Raw genomic sequence first — 22,981 nt, 5'->3', positions numbered from 1 at the left:
TGAGGTACTACAAACAGCTCTTGTCCAGAGCTGGGCAAATAGTAGATTTTTTGGTTTGCTGGAAGCTCTGAAAAGTTAAAACAAATGTTCATTTTGGGGTCAAACCTAAAATGGTATTTTTTGAAAACTTTCAGTGAATGGAAATATTGGAAAAGCTTCAAATCAAAACATTTTGACACTATCAAAACATAGTCGTTCATGATGACAATGGATAGTCATTGAACCAAAGGCAAAATCCACCTATTTCCTATTGTCAGGGAATTTGTTTCTAAGAGCTTGCTTTACCATATTATGCTGGACATACGGTATATCCCTTTACTGGTTCTTATTTACTGCTACCATCTTTCATAAGAGAAGTAAAACTAAGTCTGACCATTTGTGGTCATTAAAGATCTCATGACATTTTGTTTGCAAGATAAGGAGTTGATTATCCTGGGAGCTGTGGTCTATTGCCTGCTGAAATAATTACCCTCTGCCTAAATTAATTCTCCCTGCAATTTTAATAGGATACAGTATTCTTCATTTATTTGAGCATAACCTGTAGCCCACAAAAGCTTGTGCTCAAATCAATTTGTTAGTCTCTAAGGTGCCACAAGTACTCCTGTTCTTTTTGCGGATACAGACTAACACGGCTGCTACTCTGAAACAAAGTATTCTTCATGTTCTGCTGTAAACCATTGTGCGTTGTTTGCAAGGTAACTGCCATGTTCCATCTCAGGGGGCTTCATGCCAGAGGTAGGTGAAATATCCCTTTCCATAGCCCACACACTATGTAGAGTCCAAACTCACCCACTTACTGAACTTTAGTTTCCTTAGCATAGAAATTAACAATAAGATATCAAAGCTTGGCTCAGAACTGCTTTCCAGGCTTGACTGCTTCTAATGTTCCTATCTAAGGACTATTCCCTCTGGACAGGGCCAGGCCAATCTCCCTTTTATCCAAGTGGGGTAATAAGTCAGCAGAACCCACTTAACCCTTTCCCAACAATCAAATACAGCTAACAGGCTGGAGTTTCAGGCAGGCAGTACCAGCTGGTATGCTATGATGATGATAGCAGTACACCAAAAACGTTTTGAAGTAAAGAAAAGTGCTAATGTTGATACTTAGACAGTGGCATATAGGTTGATTTCTTCTCAGCAACCGCTATGGATATTGATTCAACACAGTACAGTTCTGCTGGTGCAGACGTGTGTAGCATTCCTCCAGTCTCAAAAGCCTCAAATTGGATCTATGAATGCTATTTAATCCTAGGCAGATCAGATAAAGTGAGGTTTTTTTTAAACTTAGAAGTCAATATCTCATTAAGGTATAACATAAACAAGGTACGTCAGTGTGTTCAGTTGAGACCCAGAAGCAAAGTTTCCTCAGGCAACTGATTTCTTACTCTCTCATCTCTATTTTACACTCTGACTATTTTGCCTTTCTTCCTCCAGTTTCTTTCTCCTTCTCTATCTGGGGGTTTGGACATGGAACGATTTCACACTCTGTAGCAAGAGAGGGGAGTCCATGCAGTAGCCAGAGCAGTGCCTGTAGCAAGTGATATGTTGGTCAGCTAAGATAGAAGAGGCTGCAGATTTTCAAAAATGTGGAAAATCCTCAGGAAGATAGGGAAAGAGAGAGCACAGATGGGGAGAGAGAGAAAAGTTTTTTACATCATTGGCACTTGGGCAGAGGAAACGGTAGCAACATGCCCGCTTCACTGTTTTTCTCTTTCATGCCTCCTGCGATCATTAATGTAAGGAGTTGACAAAAGAGCACTACTCAGACTTGCCCTTTCTGTGAGGGTTATCTCAGTTTTTCTAATGTTCTATTTTTCTTATCTTTGACGTTTTTGTTTGTGGTACAGGGATAGGCTAGCAACACTTGTGTCCTGAGGTACTGTGCCTTCTTATGTGTATGAAGAGCAGCAGCTTATTTTTCTTTGCTTGGGTAGAGTTTAAATCTGACTCCTTTTTGTCGTGGTACTCAAAGGCTTTTCCCATTACAATCGTGTGTGTCTGAGTCTTTGTACAAAGATACTATGCTTACTTGTAGAAAGCCTTGTATATGCAGTAGTGCATGCATCATCAGCCAAGTTTGAGAAGTATGCTTTTTCTATTTGTATTTCATTTAGTCCAATGAAGTACAGCTCCATTTATCCAAAGAGCTAGGGTCACAGCCATAACCTTTTGGATAACTAAAGTTTCAAATTAAGGAAGAATCAGCCAGTTGGCCAGTTTAGAAAAGGCAATATTCCTAGTCCCCACTCCAGAGTACAATACAGGCTGGCTTTACAGACCGGCTGGATATCTCTGAAAATGCCAAAATCTGTGACTGAGATTCATTTAACTAGGGTTTGATAAAATAGATTTGAAGTCTTTAAAATCCAGTGCATTTAAATCAGGGGCTGTGCACATTTTCTGTATCACAGAAGATCCTAGACCTACCGAGGCCAACTATCCGTGCTGAGATCTTTCATATTTGCTGTTTCTAGAGTTAGCTGCTAACTCACTAGCTAGGCTATCCAAAGCAGCTCAGAACCTCCTCTCTGTAGAAGGAGCCTTTATAATTGGCAATTCAGGCACTGTATAGCAGGAATGGGATGAAGCAACTGACCATTAAGTTGAAGGATGTGACATTACCCTCTAAGTATGAAGGTTCTGATATTGTTGTGTTGGAAGAGAGCATTTCTGAATTGCTTCGCTTGATTGCACCAACCCCCTATCCCAGTTGGTCCTCTCCCCCATGCCTTACCTTCCCCACAGATTCACCTGCACTAAATCCTATTCCCATTGCACTAGATCTTCACTCCCTGACAAATGTGCTCCACCTCATGTCTACTTCTCAAAGAGTCTCCCCTTTCCTTTCATTATGGCCTTCTTTCACAGGCTCATCCTCTTCCTACATGCAGGGTAGTTGGTGGCTCTGCCCTAGTGAGATTGAGCTCAGATTCTAGAAGGAACTGACTGTGATCCATCCAGAGAGCAACAAGTCCACGTCATGATTAGCAATCAGAAAAATGGAGGGCTCTTCCCTCATGGCCTCTCTGTTGTAAATTACTTTTCTGTTTGAAATTTACAGTTTCTTACATGTCCCACAAAATATGTGCACATTACTATTTTGTGTGTTTACCAATGGGTAACTGTGTGTGTAGATTGGCAGTTATTCAGGCAGTTATCCATGTGTGCATGTAAACATCTGCTAGTGTGGGCTTTTGTGCATACAACTGTGTGCCAGCCGTATTTGCAATCACATTTTCATAAATCTGTTTGAAAATTTGGGCCTCTAGTTTAAATTTCAGGCTCCCAAAATGTAAAGTCATGCTTACCCCACAAGAAAAGAACAGGTTAACTTTTTTTCTTGGTACTCGTTGGACTGTGGCATGGTTTAGGGTAAAAAGAGGTGTAGACAGTCCTTCTGGTAAAGTGCTCAAGCTCTTCTCTTTATTAGCCAGCAAGGGCAGGAACCAAGTGGCTTTCCTGATACCTGTTTGTACTTCCATGATACCACTTGTGCAAATGAAGTGACTTCTTAGAAGGAAGTCATTGTAGCTTTTGGTTCTTTGCTCAGCTTGTTGTCCTGAATGCAATGTCCTGTTGTCCTGTATGCAAGAGATCGTCTCTGTGAAAAGCAGTGAGGATTGTTTGCATCAAGAGACATTAGGTTGTAGGACTGAGTAGAAACAATCTGGGATTACAAAACTATGTTCTGGAAATATTCTGCAGAGTTACTTCTGCTGCTGCAGCTCTCTTTGCCTCCTTCACAGCAATGACATAGGTTAATAAAAATTCCTGTGTCAGTTTGTCAAACTACATTTTCCACCAGCATCTGTAGAGTTTGCTCTGTGTCATGTGGTTTATGAGAGGGTGCTTCAGTGCCAGACAGCTGATAGCAGTATATAGCAGGAGTTGTCTGTTACTCATTCCTCTTTTCCCTGCTTTCTTGTTAGGGAGGAGTTGGCTGAAAATAAGCTTTTTGAAACTTTGTGGGCTCCATGATATTTTGGGGAATGACTGGACCATAATGAGATATCATCAGTCAATGAGATGCTGGAGCGATTTCTGCCTGCAGTAGGGTTCACAAATCAAGTCTCTGTTCACAAATGAGGAGAATTTCTATTTCCTGTGTCCACACTCAGTATGAGGATTCAGTCCATCATGGGGTGTGTGTATTACTTGTGAGAGACCTAAAGCAGAGAGTTTGAATACAAAGCTTTGGGCCATCCTCTTTGTCTTAGGAGACTCCCACAGCTACAATGAGCTTTGTGAACTTCATCACTATGTCAGATGGTGTTTCTCTTAGCTTGTCTGGGAAACTTCAAGTATGTTAAAGTATCCCCCTGTCTTGTTGTTGAACTCAAAAATAATTTGTTCAGCACTGATGATATGCTCCGTGCTGTGCAAGGCACGAAGATCAAGACAATCGCTGCCCTGAAAAGTTAAGAGTGCCTCAAAGGCACACTTGGAGAAAACAGGATACACTAGGAAATTTGGGAGGAAATAAATTTGAGAGAGAACAGGTGTCCCTTTACCCCTTTCACTCACTATCAACTAGCACTCACTCTCCAGGACTGGCATGAGGCTCTTTGCCACCGTGCCGCCACTTATGTTTAACCACCATAAACCTCCCTTACTGGCAGGACCTCTGCACCAAAGAAGTGGTAACTGTAACTAGCTCAAGACTGAATGTCCTAGTGTTAATTAGATTACAAGATTAATAACCATAAATCCTGAAGCTCCACTTCAGACATATAAGCTATAATGTTAGCACTTCTTATCTTTGGGGGTAGTCTTTGGTTATTGATAGCATGCATTTCACTTAAAGAAAGGATTCTTCGGAAGTATGGTTTTTCCTCCAACATATACCAATAAAAGAGGATTCCTTTAAAAAAAAACAAAAACAAAAAAAAAAACAAAAACACCCTGATCAAATTTTCATTGAAAGCAAAAACGTTGTCAGCATTTAAGTTAGATAAGAAAAGGCAAACATGAAAACAAACAGATCAAAGTTTTAAACCAGTCTTGAATCTTGTCCTCTTCTCTTGAAGAGTATATGAAAAAAGATAAGACATTTCATTAACATAAATAATAAAAAAAATTCCAGAAGCACTACATAATGTCTTGTTTTCTATTTGACATTAGCTGTCTGCTTTTGATTTACATTAAAGAAACAAATAGTTTGCAAGTAACGTTTTCAACTCTTGTCAGATTCTTTTGTTCAAGGAACGCTATGAGAAGTATGTGCTATAGATCAGAATAACAACAAAGGAAAAAAGGAAACATATTGATCAAGTTTGCTTCATGAGTGGGTCCCTATTTACAAGCTATGTACAACCTCACATCATTTTTGGGTTCATTTTCTAACCAACTCCAGCTGGAGTTTGCTTCCAGTTGGCATGTCTCCTAGAACTCTGACACACACAATGTTCCAGACCTTAAAAGTGCAATGTCCTCACAGTCACCACTGTTCTTAAATCCCCATCCCTACACTGTATTACTTCTGGAAGTAGCTGTCATATGTGCATACACAGAGGCTGATTTCATTTACACTGGTGTAAATCAGGAATGAGATCAATAAACGTCATTGAAATCAATAAACTATTGTGAGACCAGTGTAAGTGAGATCAGAAATGGGCACTAGGTATCAGAGGAAATAGAAAAACACTATGAAATGTCACTGGGAAAGAAGTTCAGTATGTAGTGTGGCAGGAAAGGTGACAAGGAACAAGAAAAAGGCAAATGAAAGTAGATGGCCAAGCCATGACTGTAGGACTCATCTGCTGTTCATGACATATAACTGCAAAGCTTAGACACTGATCCTACAATTGAGAGCACACGGGCAGACTGCTGTGCTTGCCTGCAACCTCACTGAAGTCAATGGGACTAATGTAAAAAAATAGGCTCCCAAAATAGTGAATCATTATTTAATGCATCTCTATTTCTACTTCCATGTAATCCCCATAATGCAATAGTTTAGTGTTTTCATAGGCTAGTGTCCTTTCTTCACTGGATTAGCATTATAGCTGCTTTGCCTAATGAAACTTAGATAACTGAGGAGCCTTTAATCCATGCAGCATTTTTCTTTTAAAAAGGGATGGCATGCTGTTTCCCATAGCAACCTGCCTGGCCCTGTCAGTTTATATTTACGCAGAACCTTACTATTTCATGTAAAACCTGCTTCAGATTATTAACTAGCTATAGAAAAATATGGTGATGGCTTCTGCATAAAGATATTCTCTTTACTAAAGGACAATTTTGCATTTTCAGCGCCGTCTTGGAGATGCTGCAAAGAAAGCAATCAGCAAGCTGCAGGTCAGAACAATCAGGAAAGGTGACAAGGTAATTTTTTTCCTTTCAAACTAGACCTTTCAGCGAGGATCGTCTCAGACTGCTAAGGAGAGTGAAATAGGAGGGGAGTGGCAGTTGCTTTTTATACTAATAAATACCCCACAGCCAGGGGCAAGGTGCTGGTAAGCAACTTAAGGATGAAATGGAACAGGAAGGGAAGGGAAGGGAAGGGAAATTTAAATAAAGATATAGTAAAGTTATTTTAGTCTGGCTATTAAAGTAGCTACTGTTAGAGTTTGCAAACCAAATTTCGTGGCCAAATTCTCCAGTTCTCATTCAGGAAAAACTCTCATTGTCAGTAGTGGGAGTATTACTGTATATAGAGTAATTCCCAGTTCAAAGAGACATACTTGTACTAGCTCTCATCAAGCTAGAGCGCTAATGTAGCTGCAGCAGTGGAACAGGCTAGCTATAATAATAATTGGAGATATAGCAATCTCCTAGAACTGGAAGGGACCTCGAAAGGTCATCGAGTCCAGCCCCCTGCGTTCACTAGCAGGACGAAGTACTGATTTTTGCGCCAGATCCCTAAGTGGCCCCCTCAAGAATTGAACTCACAACCCTGGGTTTAGCAGGCCAGTGTTCAAACCACTGAGCTATCCCTTCCCTCGGTAGCTGACCAAGGACATGCCCATCAGAGACCCTAGGCACATATTTGAGGCAGCTAGCCCTTCCCACCACTTGTACTGTTGCAGCTACATTCTATTTTGAGCTAAAGTATGTCTCTGTGAGCTGGGATTCACAACCCCAGTTCCAAGCAGCAAAGAATCCTGTGGCACCTTATAGACTAAGGGACGTTTTGGAGCATGAGCTTTCGTGGGTGAATACCCACTTCATCGGATGCAGTTGTATTCACCCACGAAAGCTCATGCTCCAAAACGTCCCTTAGTCTGTAAGGTGCCACAGGATTCTTTGCTGCTTTTACAGATCCAGACTAACACGGCTATCCCTCTGATACCAGTTCCAAGGGTAGATATATGCCACGCGTGCACATACCTTTGATGCCTGAGCATAGGAATTGCGGGACTGGATCCCTAATGAACGCCTCTCACATTTTTTCTTAAGATACATTGTCATGCTTAAACACGTCAGTAACCATTTGAACTTCACTCTGCTACTTAGGTTCTTGTTCGAAGTGATTAACCCACAAAATAAAAAAAAAATGTAATGTAATGTTCTTTTTACCGTAGGAAACTGAGCCAGATTTTGATAACTGTGCAGTTTGTATTGAAGGTTACAAGCCCAATGATGTTGTCAGGATCTTACCATGCAGGTAAATTAATACAATCTATGGAGGCATTTACTAATGTGTTCTTGGTTTTTAAAGTCTCTGTCCTTTAGTGTAAAGCTGCAAAATTGGAATTGTCAAATTCCTGAAATGAGATTGTCAAGTTTTTGGATTTTTTTTTCTGTACTCAAAAACTATTCCATAAAGGTTTGAAAAGTTATTCTGATGTATTTGAAGTTAAAATAACAACTGCAGTGGGTGATGAGCCATTTAGCATCAGAGCCTGAGTCTAGGTATGTTCATGTTTGGCATGGTATAAGGGAATCTTATTTGGTCAGGCTTTTTGGTTAACCATTAATATTGGCCTGACCAGGCAAGGGCAATTTGGCTGACGATATTTTCTAGTAACAAGAATGGTTGTGGGATTTAGGCTATGTTTTAGGATAGCCTAGTGTTCAGAAGGTTTGGCCAGGGAGGCAGAGTGTTGGGGGGGTAATACTTTATGTGAGAGCCCAGTTGCTAAGTCTATGAAATTTGGAAATATTACAAAATCTTCAGTTAAAAAAAAAAAAGGGTGTGTGCGCGCGGGGGACTGATTCTGCTGTCTCTTCCACCAGTTCAACTCCATTTATTTCAGAGGAGTTATTCCTGATTTAAAGCGGTATAAGGAGTAGAAATAATGATTCTAGGACAAGGTTGCAGTCCATTGGCAAGGTAGCGTGGGGACACTTGCATTTCTATTTCCTATACTGTTAGTTGTCCATAGAACAGCTATCTGAAATTCAGCACCTTTCATGAGCTTTAATTTCACTTTAATTTCTTTTTAATTGCTGTGTAAATAAAGTGGGAAGGAAACCTTACACAAATCATATCTGAGATGACTTCCATCAAAGACAGCTAGATATTCCAGTTCTCAACTTGCTTTCCTTGGAAACAGAAATACCAAAAGCATGTACATGTAAAGTGTCATCTTCTACTTGACATGAAGAACTGAAATATTTGTTCCTTTTTGGCTATTTAATAAATAGGCTTCCCTGGTAGATATTTTAAATGTTAAGTGCTCGCCGTCTCTGATCATTCCTGTGAGCCACTGGATCGGTATACTTACTGCCATCATTTAAAAGGCAAACACAAAACAATACTTTAATCATAAATTGGGCCAGCTATAGAACCCCCAACTGACACACAGCACATGTACTCTCGTCAGACTCAGACACAAGCACAATGCTTCATCAGCTAAGAGTGTAGGGGAAATGTATACAGTTTAGAACTGGGCTTAATTCCTAGTATATTCCTGTGGAGCCCTAGCCAAAGTTTGGAAATTTTGTGCTAAAGGTACTGGTATGTCTTTGAGGTAATTATGTGGAACACATACATCTAAACCCCAACTTTCACTTGTCTCATTCTCACAAATGACCTAGCACAGAGTCATGCTTAGTGTTGTTTACAAGGTTAAATGAGTGTGTCCACCCCTCCGGGAAGGATGCCACCGAGGAGCCCCCCAGATGACCCAGAACCAGGATGCTGAGCGCCACCCCGCCGGGAAGGATGCCACCGGAGGAGCCCCCCCAGAGGACTGAGGACCGGGATACTGAGCGCTGTCCTGCTGGAAAGGATGCCACCAGAGGAGCCCCCCAGATGACCCAGGACCGGGATGCCGGGTGCTGCTCCGCTGTTCCAGAAAGGGATGCTCCAGAAGGAACAACCTCCTCAACCCGAGACTCTGAAACTTCTTACCACCCACCTGTCTGGAGGAGGGCTGCTCGAAGAAGAATGGACTCCAGAGCCCTGGATCTCAATGCCACGCGCTGTCCTTCCGGGCAAAGACACATCGTGGCCAGTGAGTCCAGCACACCCTCAGGAGCGACTTCACCTCCTCAAGCTTCTCCACCAGACCCAGAGGAATCACCTGGTGAGTCTGCAGGCACAACAGGGATCTACCCCACAGAGGGTGAGGCAGGGGACGATGACCACATCTACCTCCAGTACCCACTCCCTACAGGCCTCTTCTTCTGTCCCTTCTGCATCCCCGTCCACGGAGTTCAGACCCTCGGAGCCCTCAGCAAGCACGTTCGCAAGACCTACAACAAACGGATTGCCCCCTTCAAGACCCAAAAGAAATGCAAGTCCTATCACACCACATGCAAGGGACCCCTCATGATCACGAAGGTGAACCCTGCTGACATCCTGTGGGCTCCAACCCCGACCCCACTGATAGTCCCAGCTTCAGCACCCCAACCAGCATCCTCACCATCATGGCAAGCAAGGGGGGATCAACCACTAATTGAGGAAAGCGCAACCCCCGCCTCAAGGACCGATGATGCCACCAAAAGGATGAGCCTCATTTCCAGAATCTCCATGCTGGACCCTGCTGTGAAGGGGATCACTGCTACCTCCCAGGTCAACAACTTCACCAGACGCCTCAGCGACCTCATACAAAACATCCGGTGTGACACAACCATGAGCTGGTGCGGTGCTCCCCCATAGGCAACGCCAAGTCGCCCTGCTATAGGAGCAACTAACACCGCACCCCAGGCCACACGGCAAGACCCAGCCGACAGAGGAGCCTCCCACAGCTCCCGGTTCCCATGGCCGGACCCCGTCCCCGGAGGCCCAACACCCCCTCCAAGGTTACCCAACAAGCCTCCAACTGCCAAAAAAACCATGCCCCACCGAGGACCCCTCACCCAGATACCACCTGCAGACAGCCAGATCCCACCTGCAGAAGATCTTGAACCATCCCTAGTGCTTCCAAACAGAGCCACTCCCCGACAAAGCCCAGCACCGGTGCTTTCAGAACCCCACTTCCTCCCAGAAGATCCAGCGCTGGCTCGGAGACACTGAGAGCTGAGGCGTCCCCCCACCACATCAGGACCCCTGCCTCAGGACCCACCTGAACACCGCTCCCTAGGTTGAGGAACAAGAAGACCAGCACCTGAACCATGGAGACACCGCAGCAGGAGGAACAACGGCCATGAGTGAGGGTCGCCACACCATGGCAATCTACCTGGGTGGGAGAACTGACAAAGGCTGAGGACTTTGAGACCTTCAACAGCCTGATGGACAGACTGACTGACTGCAGAACTCTCTGCGGAAATTGCTGCCAGAAGGAGGGAACCCCCGGAGACTCACAGGCCACGTGCAGATTCCCCGTGCCGGGTTGTAACAACGCCACCAGAGAAGGCAGGAGAGGGCACGTCGGCCATCGCTACAATCCAATGGCTGCATCCCATATATAGAAACTATACAGGATGAACCAGCCAAAAGCCATGAGGGAGATCCTCAACAGGACGTCCTCATATTGTGCCATCCAGCCCGAGAGACTCCACTCCTACTTCAAGGATGTGTTCGATAATGAGGCTCAGACCGACTTGTGACGCCCGGAGTGCCTTCTCCCGCTACCCCAGCTCGACCTCACTGAAGATCTGGAGCGAGATTTCTCCCCCCAGGAGGTGCAGGTGAGGCTGACAAGTTCTAAAAACACCACCCCTGGAAAAGATGGCATCCGCTACCACCTGCTGAGGAAGCGAAACCCCGGCTGCTTGGTGCTTGCTGCCATCTTCACCAAATGCAAGCAGTTCCATCGCGTTCCTTGCTCCTGGAAAAAGTCCATGATGATCCTCATTCACAAAAAGGGGGACCGAGACGACCCCAGCAACTGGAGGCCCATCTTCCTCTGCTTCACCATCTACAAGCTGTACACCAGCTGCCTCACAGCAAGGATCACGGAGTGGTCAGTTTGCGGGGGCGCCATCAGTTCAGTCCAGAAGGACTTCATGTCCTCCGAGGGGATGCTAAGAGCATAACTTCCTCCTTCAGATGGCCATCCAGGAGGTCCAAGAGGCAGTGCGTCATAGCATGGCTCGACCTGACCAACACCTTCAGGTCCATACCCTACCACCACATCTTTGCCACCCTGGGAGAGTTTGGGATGCCGGCTACCTTCATCCAGATCCTCCAGGACCTCTACAAGGACTTCACCACCACCATCCGTGCCACGGACGGAGAGACGGACGCCATCCCCATCTGCCGTGGCGTGAAACAAGGATGCTCCCTCAGTCCCATCATTTTCAACCTGTCCATGGAACCGTTCATCTGAGCCATCTCCAACAGCCTGACCGGCTTCGACCTGCATGGCAAGAAAATCAGCATTCTGGTCTACGCGGACGATCTGGCCCTGGTCGCCGACAGCTCGGAAAGCCTCCAGCAAATGCTCAACGTCACCAGCCAAGCCACCGAGTGGATGGGCCTGCGCTTTGACCCTCCACGTCGACGGTGGCATCTGGGAGCTGGTCCAGCCTTCGCAGTTCCTTATCCAGGGAGAGTCCATAACCTCCCAAGAAGAGGGAGAGATATACCAACACCTCGGCACACCCACAGGAGTCCACGTCCGGCAGACCCCTGAAGACATTGCAGAGATCCTGCGAGACATGGCTCAAATCGACTCCTCCCTGCTTGCCCCCTGGCAAAAGATCAATGCCCTCAACACCTTCCTGATCCCCCTCATCTCCTTTGTCCTCGGGGATAGGCCATGGCCAAGGTGCCCCTGGACAATGGCTCTACCTTCCCCAGAGGGTGTGCACGGACATCATCTACATTTCCCACAGACAGGGTGGTGCCAACGTACCTCGGATGGGTGACCAGTGCGATGTGGCCGTGATGACCCATGCCTTCCGCCTCCTGACGTGCCCAGACCCAACAGTGAGGAGTATCGCACAGGAGTCCGTACAGGGTGTGGTCAGGAAATGCATCGCCAGGGCCCCCTCCGAGCGGGACATTGCCACTTAGCTTCCAGAGACCCGCTGAGGTGAGTTAGGGAGAGATGGGGGAGACCTATCCTCTCTCTGGTGCCGCGCCCGCAACGCCTCAAGATGCCTGGGTAAGAGGATTGGCTGCTGCTAGAAGTAGTGCAAGGAACACCGGGAGCTGGGAATACTGGTGCCATGCGTAAAGACCCCAGACCACACCATCACCACGACCGCCAGAGCTATGCTAGAAAGGTCCCTGAAAGACGCCATCCGCTACCACTATGCCGAGAACCTCAAGCGGAAGCCGGACCAGGGCAAAGTGTTCGAGGTGTCCAGCAAGTGGGACGCCAGTAACCACTTCCTCCCTGGGGGCAGCTTCATCATGTTCGCCGACTGGCGGTTCGTGCGCAGGGCCCGACTCAACTGCGTTCCCCTCAACGGAGCCATCTGCCACGGCAGTCGGGACAAGCACTGCAGGAAGTGCAGCTATGTGAACAAGACCCTGCCACACACCCTGTGTGGATGCAAGCAGCACTCCGGTGCCTGGTGGCACCTCCACAACGCCATCCAGAACCGACTAGTGAAAGCCATCCCACCGTCCCTGGGGAAGATCACCGTCGACTCCGCCATCCCTGGGACAGACAGCCAACTGCGACCCGACATCGTCGTGATGGACGCAGAAAAGAAGAAGGTCCTCCTGATAGACGTCATGGTGCCTTTCGAAAACCGGTCCCCTGCCTTCCATGAGGCCCGAGCGCGGAAGGAGTCGAAGTATGCCTCGCTGGCTGAGACCCTGAGAGCCTAGGGCTACGAAGTCCAGGCACATGCCCTGATCATGAGAGCCCTGGGCTCATGGAACCCCCGCAACGAGCCTGTTCTGAGCGCATGTGGGGTCAGTCGACGCTACGCCTGGCTCATGAGACAGCTCATGGTGTCTGACACCATCAGGTGGTCCAGAGATATTTATACCGAACACATCACCGGACACCGCCAATACCACACTGAGTAATTGAGATAGCCGAACAGGGAAATAACCCACTTCCTTCCCTGAGGGACCAAGGGATGCACCCCACCCATGTACCTATCCACTCCACCGATACTGACTTGGACTTCTTATTCATTTCATGGGTGGCGAACCCGAGCCCACTTATTCACTGACACTTTAAAAACCCTTGCACCCCAATCTGGGTCTATGTCTGTTATGCGATATGTATGTATCTTTTCAGCCTTGCAGACGGTATCTGTAACCCCCCATAATCCAAGCCTGACCCCAGATATATAGTACCTTCCCTCTCAACCTGTATATATTTCATTTCAAACATTTACTTTAATAAAATTGTTTAAATCTATTAAATAAGGCCTACAGAAGCGGAAACACATAGTTATCAGGTGATGTTCAGCTCTTGGCTGACTTAAAAGGTTACTTGGAAATGGCTCAAGCTAAAGGTTAGCAACAGATCTGTCTTGTAAAGTGCACATTTTGAACTTTGGCACTGTTGAATTATGAGAGCTCAGGGGTTCCCTCCCAAGTAGCTACTTTAGTGAAACTATCTTCCCTACTGCACAAGTTGTGATGAGTAACGTTTTACAGATTTGTTAGTTTTTGTACACCACTATAGGTGCTGATGTTAATTATTATTACTATTATTGTTGGTTAAATGCCAACAGTTTGCCAAATGCTATACAAGAAACAAAAATAAAGACAGTTCCTGCCACTCAGAGTTTACAGTCTATAAAGAAACACCAAAAAGATAGGATGCACTGGGCAGCTGAGAGGAAATAAAGAATATTGAAGATAATTTTTTATCAGTTTCAAGTTAATAGGGAAACTTTATACTCTTAAGATGGAAAAGCACTCTTTGCACTCATGATTAGCAAAAGGAAGACACCTACAAATACATATTTCGTTCTTTGTCATCCCAGTGTATGCATACTGTATATACCTTGTATATGTAGGGCATTGGCATAGCAGCCTGCAGTTCAGGGAAGATGTTGGATTCTCACCAAACCTTATTGATACTTCCAATTTCTCAGTTGTCTAAACATCAGTATCATCACGATATCAGTGCTTGGTGATCTAAACTGGTTGCCTGTTGGTGTGCAGGTGAAGGTTGATGTTTCCTTTGACCTGTAAAGCCACGTATGCCGTAGGGTCAGCATATTTGAGAAACAGCCTCTCCCTCTCCACACAATATTGCCACAGCTTTGATCAGTGGTGGCACCCAGTCAAAAGCCTCCTTAGTTGAAAAAAGGAGGAACTGCTGGCAGGATGTTCTTCATGGGGCCCTGAATTTTAGAATTCCCTTCACCATTGATCCAAAATTACCCAAATCTGACTTTTAGACACACTGCAAAGCCCATCTCCTTTCCCAGGCTTTTGGGGAGAGATTTTGTGTCAAGTTCTGGGCTGTGCGCCAAGGCCTAGTATTTGGGATTAGGATCATTTTTGTTTTCCTTCCTGGTTTTGAGGATGCTATTGAGTTTATTTTTTGTTTGTACTAATATGACTTCATTTTTAATATATGTGAAAGAAGCTTACAGCTGTGGATAGATATTTTAATGTATATATTGAACAAATCTAAATAAGCAAGTGTATCAGCAGCTCTCCTACAGCCAGCCCTAAATCAGGAAGTTTCCAGATACAGCTGGTAGCTATTTTGAAACTTAAGAGTTCTGTTGTCCTTATCTATACAAAAATTTTTAGTGAAAATCCACTAGTCAGTATTTCAGTAGTGGATTGTCGTGGTACAACCTTAGCGTCCAAACGATGGGGTACCAGCATGAATTCCTCTAAGCTTAATTACCAGCTTAGAACCTGTAGCGCTGCCACCAACCAGGAATTCCAGTGCCTGGTACACTCTGGTCCCCCCAAAACCTTGCCCGGGGACCCCCAAGACCCAGACCCTCTGGATCTTAAAACACAAGGGAAGTCAAACTCTTTCCCCCACGTTGCGTCTCCCAGGCTTCCCTCCCTGGGTTACCCTGGAAGATTACTGTGATTCAAACTCCTTGAATCACAAAAACAGAGAAGAAAATTCACCTTTCCTCCTCTCCTTCTCTCTCCCCTCCCATACTCTCCTGAGAAGAGACAGTAATCCTACACAGAGAGAAATTAACCTTTTCTCCCCTCCCTCCTTTCTACCACCAAGTCCTGGTGAATCCAGACCCAGTGCCCTGGGGTGTCACAGAATAAGAAAAATCAGGTCTTAAACAAGAAAAGCCTTAATTAAAAGGAGAGAAAAACAGTAAAAAATTATCTTGTTTAATTTAAGATGATTAGGTACAGGGTTTTTTCTAGCTATGAAACTGGGAATACTCTCCCAGCCTAAGTATACAAGTACAAATTAAAAATCCTTTCAGCAAAATACAAATTTGAACTCCTTCCAGCCAAATGCACATTTGCAAATAAAGAAAACAAACATAAGCCTAACTCGCCTTATCTACCTAGTACTTACTATTTTAAACTTATAAGACCCTGTATCGGAGAGATTGGAGAGAAACCTGGTTACACGTCTGGTCACTCTCAGACCCAGAGCAAACAACAACTAAATTCTAACAGCACACACAAAAACTTCCCTCCCTCAAGATTTGAAAGTATCCTGTCCCCTGATTGGTTCTCTGGTCAGGTGACAGCCAGGCTCACTGAACTGGTCAACCCTTTACAGTCAAAAGAGATATAAAGTACTTCTGTTCTATTAACTCCTACTATCTGTTTATGACATGGATGAATTTCAAAGCCACATAAACAGCTTCTTATTAGCACGTCTGGTCCTTTCTCTGTGTCATTTCCTCAAAACATTCTTTTTAACTGTGGCAGAGAGTCAATGAAGGGATACCCTGTGGTCATTTATCCCCCTCTGGCTAGTTTGGAGGGGAGATCAATTTCATGTATGCTTTCTTTCCTGCTCCTGCATCCTCTTATGTTTTTAAATTTCATTCTGAAAAGCTCAGAATTTAAATAATCAGGTTGAGGTATAAAGTAGTGTGCCTTTTGATGCTGCATCTTGTGCTAATTTTTCTCTTGACAGAAATAAGTCTTAGTTTTATACCCAGCTTTAAAAGTTGACAATAGCAAATACAATTAAATGTGGTTTCTAGGACATAGACACAAGGTTGAATGTAACGATGTTCCAGTGTTCCCAGAGTGTTTTCACTTGTCCTCCTCCCACTTTCGCTTTCACCTTCCTCTGTCATCTCTATCTTCAAATCCTTACTCTACAACCCCTCATCTGTCTTGTTTTCTCTTCCTAGACTGCTGATATTGCTAGCTTTGTCTTCCTCTTACTAGCCTCTCCATTCATCCTCCTGTTCTGCGTCACCTTCCAAACTCATTGTCAGGGTCATTCTCTCAACCTTGTCTGTACCATGCTCTGGTACCCCTTCCGATACCACATTCCTTCCCTAATATCCAATCTGTTAACAACTCTGACTTCACTGGTGTTCTCCAACCCCTCCTTCCTTTCCTTGTGTTTGTTTCCTCATAGGAGACTATCATCTCCATCACTTCTCCGTGCCCACCCTTTTTGATGTTCGGCTTCTTTCCTGTATTCAATTTTTCTGTACTGATTCCAGGGCCGATGAATGGCTCTGGAGGGGAAAAAAATTCAGAGACCATTCAGATTTACTGCACTACAGGTCCATCCTCTTTATTCAGTATAGCAGTCTTCCTTGAAAAGCAACTGTACTCCTCCACTATGTCTCGTTACTACAACTCTCGACACTTCTTCTTGGCCTTTGACTGCCTCCTGCATGTCTGCATACCACCTCCTCCTCCTATCCAGACTTCTTCAAAAAATAAAAAAGCACCTTGCTAGATGCTGTAACTCTGAGCCCCTCTTAAAATCTTCTTACTAGCTTCTTTTGCTTCTATAATCAAATTCAAGCAGTATGTTCTTATACTGAGGCCATCTACAATCTACTTCTGTCTGCTCGTCTCCTTTGCCCCCACCTGTCCTCTTCTCTTAGCTCAAACTTCTCTTCACACTTCAGTCTTCATATCCTCCTTCTAAGACCATCTTTGTGCCTTCCTTCTCACTGCCCCCCTTTCTTGTGAACTCCCTCACAGCACCTTCACTTTTTCCTTCTTTCAATCCCTTTTAAAAACTCAGTTCCCCACGGAGGTATATAAACTGAAGTGTGGATGACTTTTTTTAATCCTAAAGATATCTACATCTTTTCCCCAAGTGACTGCATGATTGTGGTGTTGTCCTCCTGCCCCACTCTGTCATCTTGTCTTGCTGTTCTTGTCTTAACTTACATTGTAAATGCTTCAGAGCAGGGATTCCTGGTTAATTCTTACAAAACACCATGCATGTTATGGTGCTATATAAATAACAGGAAATAAAACAGACCTTCAAATCCAAATTGACAAAAATAGATTTATCACATGCCCCTGCAAAATATGTGCATACTCACAAACAAGTAATTTTAGTCCTTAGATTATCTAATTTTGGCATTCGTTCTTCTGTGGTTTTCTATTTTATAAAAAAGATCCTTCAAACTAACTCAGACATACTAAATCAAAACTTTAAAATATATTAACAGTGTATTATCGTTTTAATTTTAAGTGCAAGGAGACTTAACCTGTCATGGTTATGGATTTAAATCTCTCAACATTGATAGCATTCCTTTTAGAATATTTTTCTTCCAAACCAATTGATTTTTAGGAACAGCCAAACTTGAAGTAAATGGCTGTAAAGCATGAAAATTGCGCACGCTATCTGACTAACAAACACTATGAAATGTTGCAATGTGATCTGCAGCCTGATTAAGGCTTGCAAAGCTTGAACTTGAAGACAAAGGGGGCCTTTCTCATCTATGCCTGAATGACTTGATCTGATTTTACACATCACTCGGGTTATATGTTCTTGATCAGAAACAGATTTTTTTTGTCCATTTTTCAAGAGCATAGCTAATACCTGAGCTTTTTGAAAGCTTGCACTGATTATTTTGGCCCAAATCAACATTAAATGTTGGCAGTTGAACATATACTAGCCTATCAGCATGGACACACTATTAAAAAAAACAAACAAAAAAAAACACTATAAGAATATTTGAAATTGTTTCTTCAAATAGCTGAAAAGTACGACATTGACTTTCAGTTCAGTATTCTGCATAAATCAACACATTCAAGGTATTTTATTTACACGTTTTAAATGTAAAATATTTCTTAGTCAGTGTTTCACAAACTAGCTACTTAGGGATTATATGTAATCTGTATATCTCTTGCTTACTCAATGTTTGTCTGGTGATGATATGCTGAATACATATCTCTTGGGAGAAGGGGAAGGAAGGAGGTTAATATAGTGCAGAGATGGAAATTTGATGCATTGTGTTCTTTACCCAACAAGGTAAATGTTGTTTTGGATGTGGAGTTGTGAACCCTGGTAACCTTAGTAAAGCGGTGGTTTTAACTTTAAGTATCATGATGCTTCATTTACATTAATCATGTTGACATACAGTATCGGATGAGGTCTGACAAACTTTGGTATTACAGCCAAGTGATATAATTAGACTAGTTTCAGATTCCAAGAACAGATTTTCTGTGCCACAGCTGTGCAAAGTCAGTGTCGGTTTAAAATGGAATACTGTAATTTCCTTGTAACTCTTACTCCCAAGCAATCAGTTTCCTGTAGAAGTAGTAGGAAAGGGAGCCAAGTGGCATGAGTAATAAGGTCTGATGAAATTTCAGACATTTTTAGATTTGTATATTTAATACTGTTGAGTGTTAAATCCAGCTAGTGAATGGGATGATGCCGCTTAGAAAGACAGTTCAACGGAACAGATGTTAAAAATGAACATTCATGAGAATGTACCTCTGACTCTTCTGACTAACTGGAAGGATGGATATATCTTTTGTATGGGATGCTGTTTTTTAAATATTGGGATGGAATAGCAAAGCAAAATTATTCTCCGTATGCAGTGCTCTTAAATATCTAAACATAACTATTTGGGTACGTAAGGTGATTGTGCATTTCTCACAGAGATAACATCTGCTATGGAGAGAGAATGTATACTATTGATCTACGAGCTCAGTACCTAGCATTAAGACAGATTGTAGACATGCCCTACTGTTAGTTGGTGGCTTTGTATGCATTCGTATAGAGGAAATGCAAATGGGGGAAGGGCTAGTCAAAGCACAGGGAAATATAGACCTACATACAGTAAAAGACTCATCAACACTCTAGTTGGCAGGGCTTTTTTTTATAAATACCTCAACTGTAAATGTTCAGCTGAAATGTGACACACACAGTGCTGCACATCTGTTACATGCTAGAGAAAAGTTATTTAGGACTGACTGCTCTATACATAAATTTGCATTGAAATAACCAAAATATGTTTAATTCACAGCTTTTGATATTTTGATGCAGATCTGAGTATGGACACTCTTATTTCAGAATAAAAGTGCCCTCCTCTGATTTTTGCTTAGGTCTTTTATATATCAATCATACTTGTAGGTGGGTGAGTGTATTTTCAGGCTCCTACACAAAGATTTAGGTGCTGAGGCTATGGTTACATGAGAAAACTTTGTACCTGTTTTTCAGAAACAGTGTAGCTGGGCCAAAGGTGTACTTACAAAATGTTACAGAGGAGATAGAGCCACAGGGCATGTTCAAGGAGACAACAAACATGTATGTGATATATGTCAATGAATCTTATACTTGGCTAAATGAATTAAAAGTCCGAGATGTTGCAAAATTGACTGTTTATTAACAGGAAACAAACCAACAATTATTCTACTAAAAATCTATAGATGAATAATGAAAAAACACAAGCTTTCACAAAAATCCATGGGATAGAGGAGAGGAAATCTCTGCTCCAGTGTCTCACTGGAGACCAACTTACTGTGCCAACAATACTCCATTCAGCTGCAGTCAGGCTTCCAGAATGCTCTTCCTCACAGCAGTCTATGCATCTGGGTATATCCAGGGGCACCCAGAGGGGGGTGCAGGTGGGGCAATTTGTCCCAGGCCCCTATGAGAATATAGTATTCTATAGTATTGCAACTTTTTTTTATGGAAGAGGCCCCTGAAATTGCTTTGCCCTGGCCCCTGAATCCTCTGGGTGGACCTGGGTATATCCCCTCTCCTTAGTTGAAGTACTCACAAATAACTAAAAAAAATCTGGCCATAATTCTCCATATACTACAGTGATTAAAAGAAATTGGGAGCTGTTTTCTGTAGAGACACTCCAGCTGAGGCACAAAGACAGCAAACAACTTCCCTGTCTCTTAACTGAGCCCCCGTGAGAAATTCTCTGAATTTCCTCTCCCAGCATGTCTTAAATTCTTCACTCTGGAGAACTGCAGGACTTTTCTCTGTACTCTGAGTCTGCTGAGGTACTTATTCTGTCAAATGCAACATAACAGAACATCCTCACAAGAATGAATGAGGTGCATAAATTAAATGTTTTTGAGTATGCAACCTCCAGTTTCTTCAAGCAACTTTAGACAACTGACACATGTGGCTAAGAAATTGTATTTCCCATAACTGGATAAATATGTAGGCAGAATGCCTTCACTATCTTGCTAATGATCGCTTCTCATAGGCTGAAGGGGTAGTATCAACCAGTTCCAAAGGGAGAAATGTTTGTCTAGAGACGGTCATTCTCATGGGTGGCTTTTGAGGGGCAGGAAAATAGGTGGGGGGAGCCTCACCCAAAAGGCCACCCTCTCTCTCTCCAAAAAAAAAATAAAGCGGGGGAGGGGGGGAGGTTTCTGCCCACACTCTGTCATGATCCTACAAAATAACAACAGTTGCAAAATGGCTTCATGTTACAGTTCTTAAAAGTTCTGGATAACTGTGGTGGGATCAGCTTTATGTTATGGAACCAACAATAGATATATGCATGATCTGACCTTTTGCCAAAAGCTGAGTTTCATTTATCTGTGTTACAGCTGGCGGTCTGTTGCATTTTAAGAACGTTGGCTTTGCTGCTACACATACATTTGGCTTTCTGATTGTTGGGGTCTAATCTTGTACGTCTCACTTTCTGCCCCTTGTCAGTGAACTCTAACAGGCAGGAAACGGTGTGCTTATGCGAATAAGATTTAGTACGGTGATTTTATACTCCTGTCTATGCACTTTTATAATCCTTATATATACCAGAAAACAACACTTTCAAAACTCCCGATTTTACTGCTTTCAGAAGCCACGCTTGGGAATGACTGAACAGCTCTAAGCTACACTGGGATGGATTTGAATTAAAATATCTTACTTTTTATTGCAGGCATCTTTTTCATAAATCTTGCGTAGACCCGTGGCTGCTAGACCATCGCACCTGCCCTATGTGTAAAATGAACATTCTAAAAGCTCTAGGGATTCCGGTAAGCATGTCATGGAACAGGCTAGTCAAGCAGAGTGAGAACACCTCCATCCCGTATACATGCCCATCTGTTTGCTATTTAGATTCTCATCCCACATTCATCACCAGGGCACACTGATTTATTAACAGGAACACAAGCAGACATCTGTCTATTTTTCTCTGCTTTGGCTGGGAGGGTGTATATGTGTGTGTCTGTGTTGCTTGGCTGGTTTGTTGAGGGATTAGATATTTTTAAAGTAATTGTGGCAGGGTTGTACATTCACATACAAACCTTTTCTATTTATTCTTTTACATCAGGGATGGATTTTTTTTAACTACATTCCTCCTTGTTGCCTCAAAACAAAGGGTGTACAAATAAAAACTCTCCCGATGTATCATTCTAAGGCAGTTTGTCGCTGATTCTGATGGCAAAAGGCAATGACTTTTCTGTCGGATTCCATCCCCTCTCTTAAAGCATCCTTGCATGTCAGCAGGCCTTGCGCTCATAATTCTAGTTATGAAACATAGCATTTTCCCCAAATGATTAAACATATGAGATTCATGTGATTGCAGTATAAGAAAATGCTAGATTGTTAGTCACTTGGTAAATTCAGATCTGTTTAGAAACCTGCCAAAACTTGCCAATTAACTCTTTGCATTGTATTGTCAAATATACTTAGTACATGTTCTGCAAGCAATGAATTTCCCTAAATTACAGGTATCTCACAGTTCAGTGTCTTCTGAACCAAGAAATTAATCAAGGTTTATGCTATGTGAAAAAGTATCTCCTGACTGTCAAGTTCAACACTGAACCAGTGGTGATTGGTATGCCAACAGCTGCTGTAAATACACTGTCCCCAAGCTGAGGCAGCAGCATGCCAGCATTACATACCTGAGCGCTACACAAGACAAATGAGACAAAAGCCAACGTATATACAAATGAGAACAACTAATGTAGTTACCCCCAAGAGCAGCAGTGAAATGACGTGAGGACACATAATCCAAACAAATTACTGAAATGAAAAAAGAAACAGATACAAGTGCTGAAATTATTATTCTAGGAAATAGCGCAATAATAAAATAATCATGTGTCCATTAACTTAGTGTGTCCATTAACTTAGTACAATTATAAAGTCAAAAAGAAGCAAATAATATAATTCTAATGATATATTATAATTAGGCTTCTTGAGTGTGTGTGTGTGTGTGTGTGTGTGTGTTACATACGGAAAAAACTACAATGAAAGATTGTTAAAGTTGCAAAGTCAAACACTTAGAAATTAGGAAATGTCAGTGTTAAGGCTGCATGTTCAACCTTCATTCAGACCCCTAGTATGCATTACAATACTGTGTTTAAATCCATCATCACATACTATTT

At 43.2% G+C, this 22,981-nt stretch overlaps 1 protein-coding gene across 1 annotated transcript in view; it reads left to right on the top strand.

Annotated features, from left to right (window-relative positions):
* The window catches only part of RNF150 (ring finger protein 150), a 214,447-nt gene that overhangs the window by 141,701 nt on the left and 49,765 nt on the right, over positions 1–22,981 (top strand). The window contains exons 3-5 of the mRNA XM_032805294.2: positions 6,247–6,318; positions 7,518–7,600; positions 21,532–21,628. Of these exons, the coding sequence (XP_032661185.1) occupies positions 6,247–6,318; positions 7,518–7,600; positions 21,532–21,628 (252 nt within the window). The remainder of the gene's footprint in view (positions 1–6,246; positions 6,319–7,517; positions 7,601–21,531; positions 21,629–22,981) is intronic.

Source organism: Chelonoidis abingdonii, chromosome 5 (genome assembly GCF_003597395.2).
Source record: "Chelonoidis abingdonii isolate Lonesome George chromosome 5, CheloAbing_2.0, whole genome shotgun sequence".
Lineage (NCBI taxonomy): Eukaryota > Metazoa > Chordata > Testudines > Testudinidae > Chelonoidis > Chelonoidis abingdonii.
The sequence above is the reverse complement of the archived record's forward strand: the minus strand, read 5'-3'. Positions and strand labels throughout refer to the sequence as shown.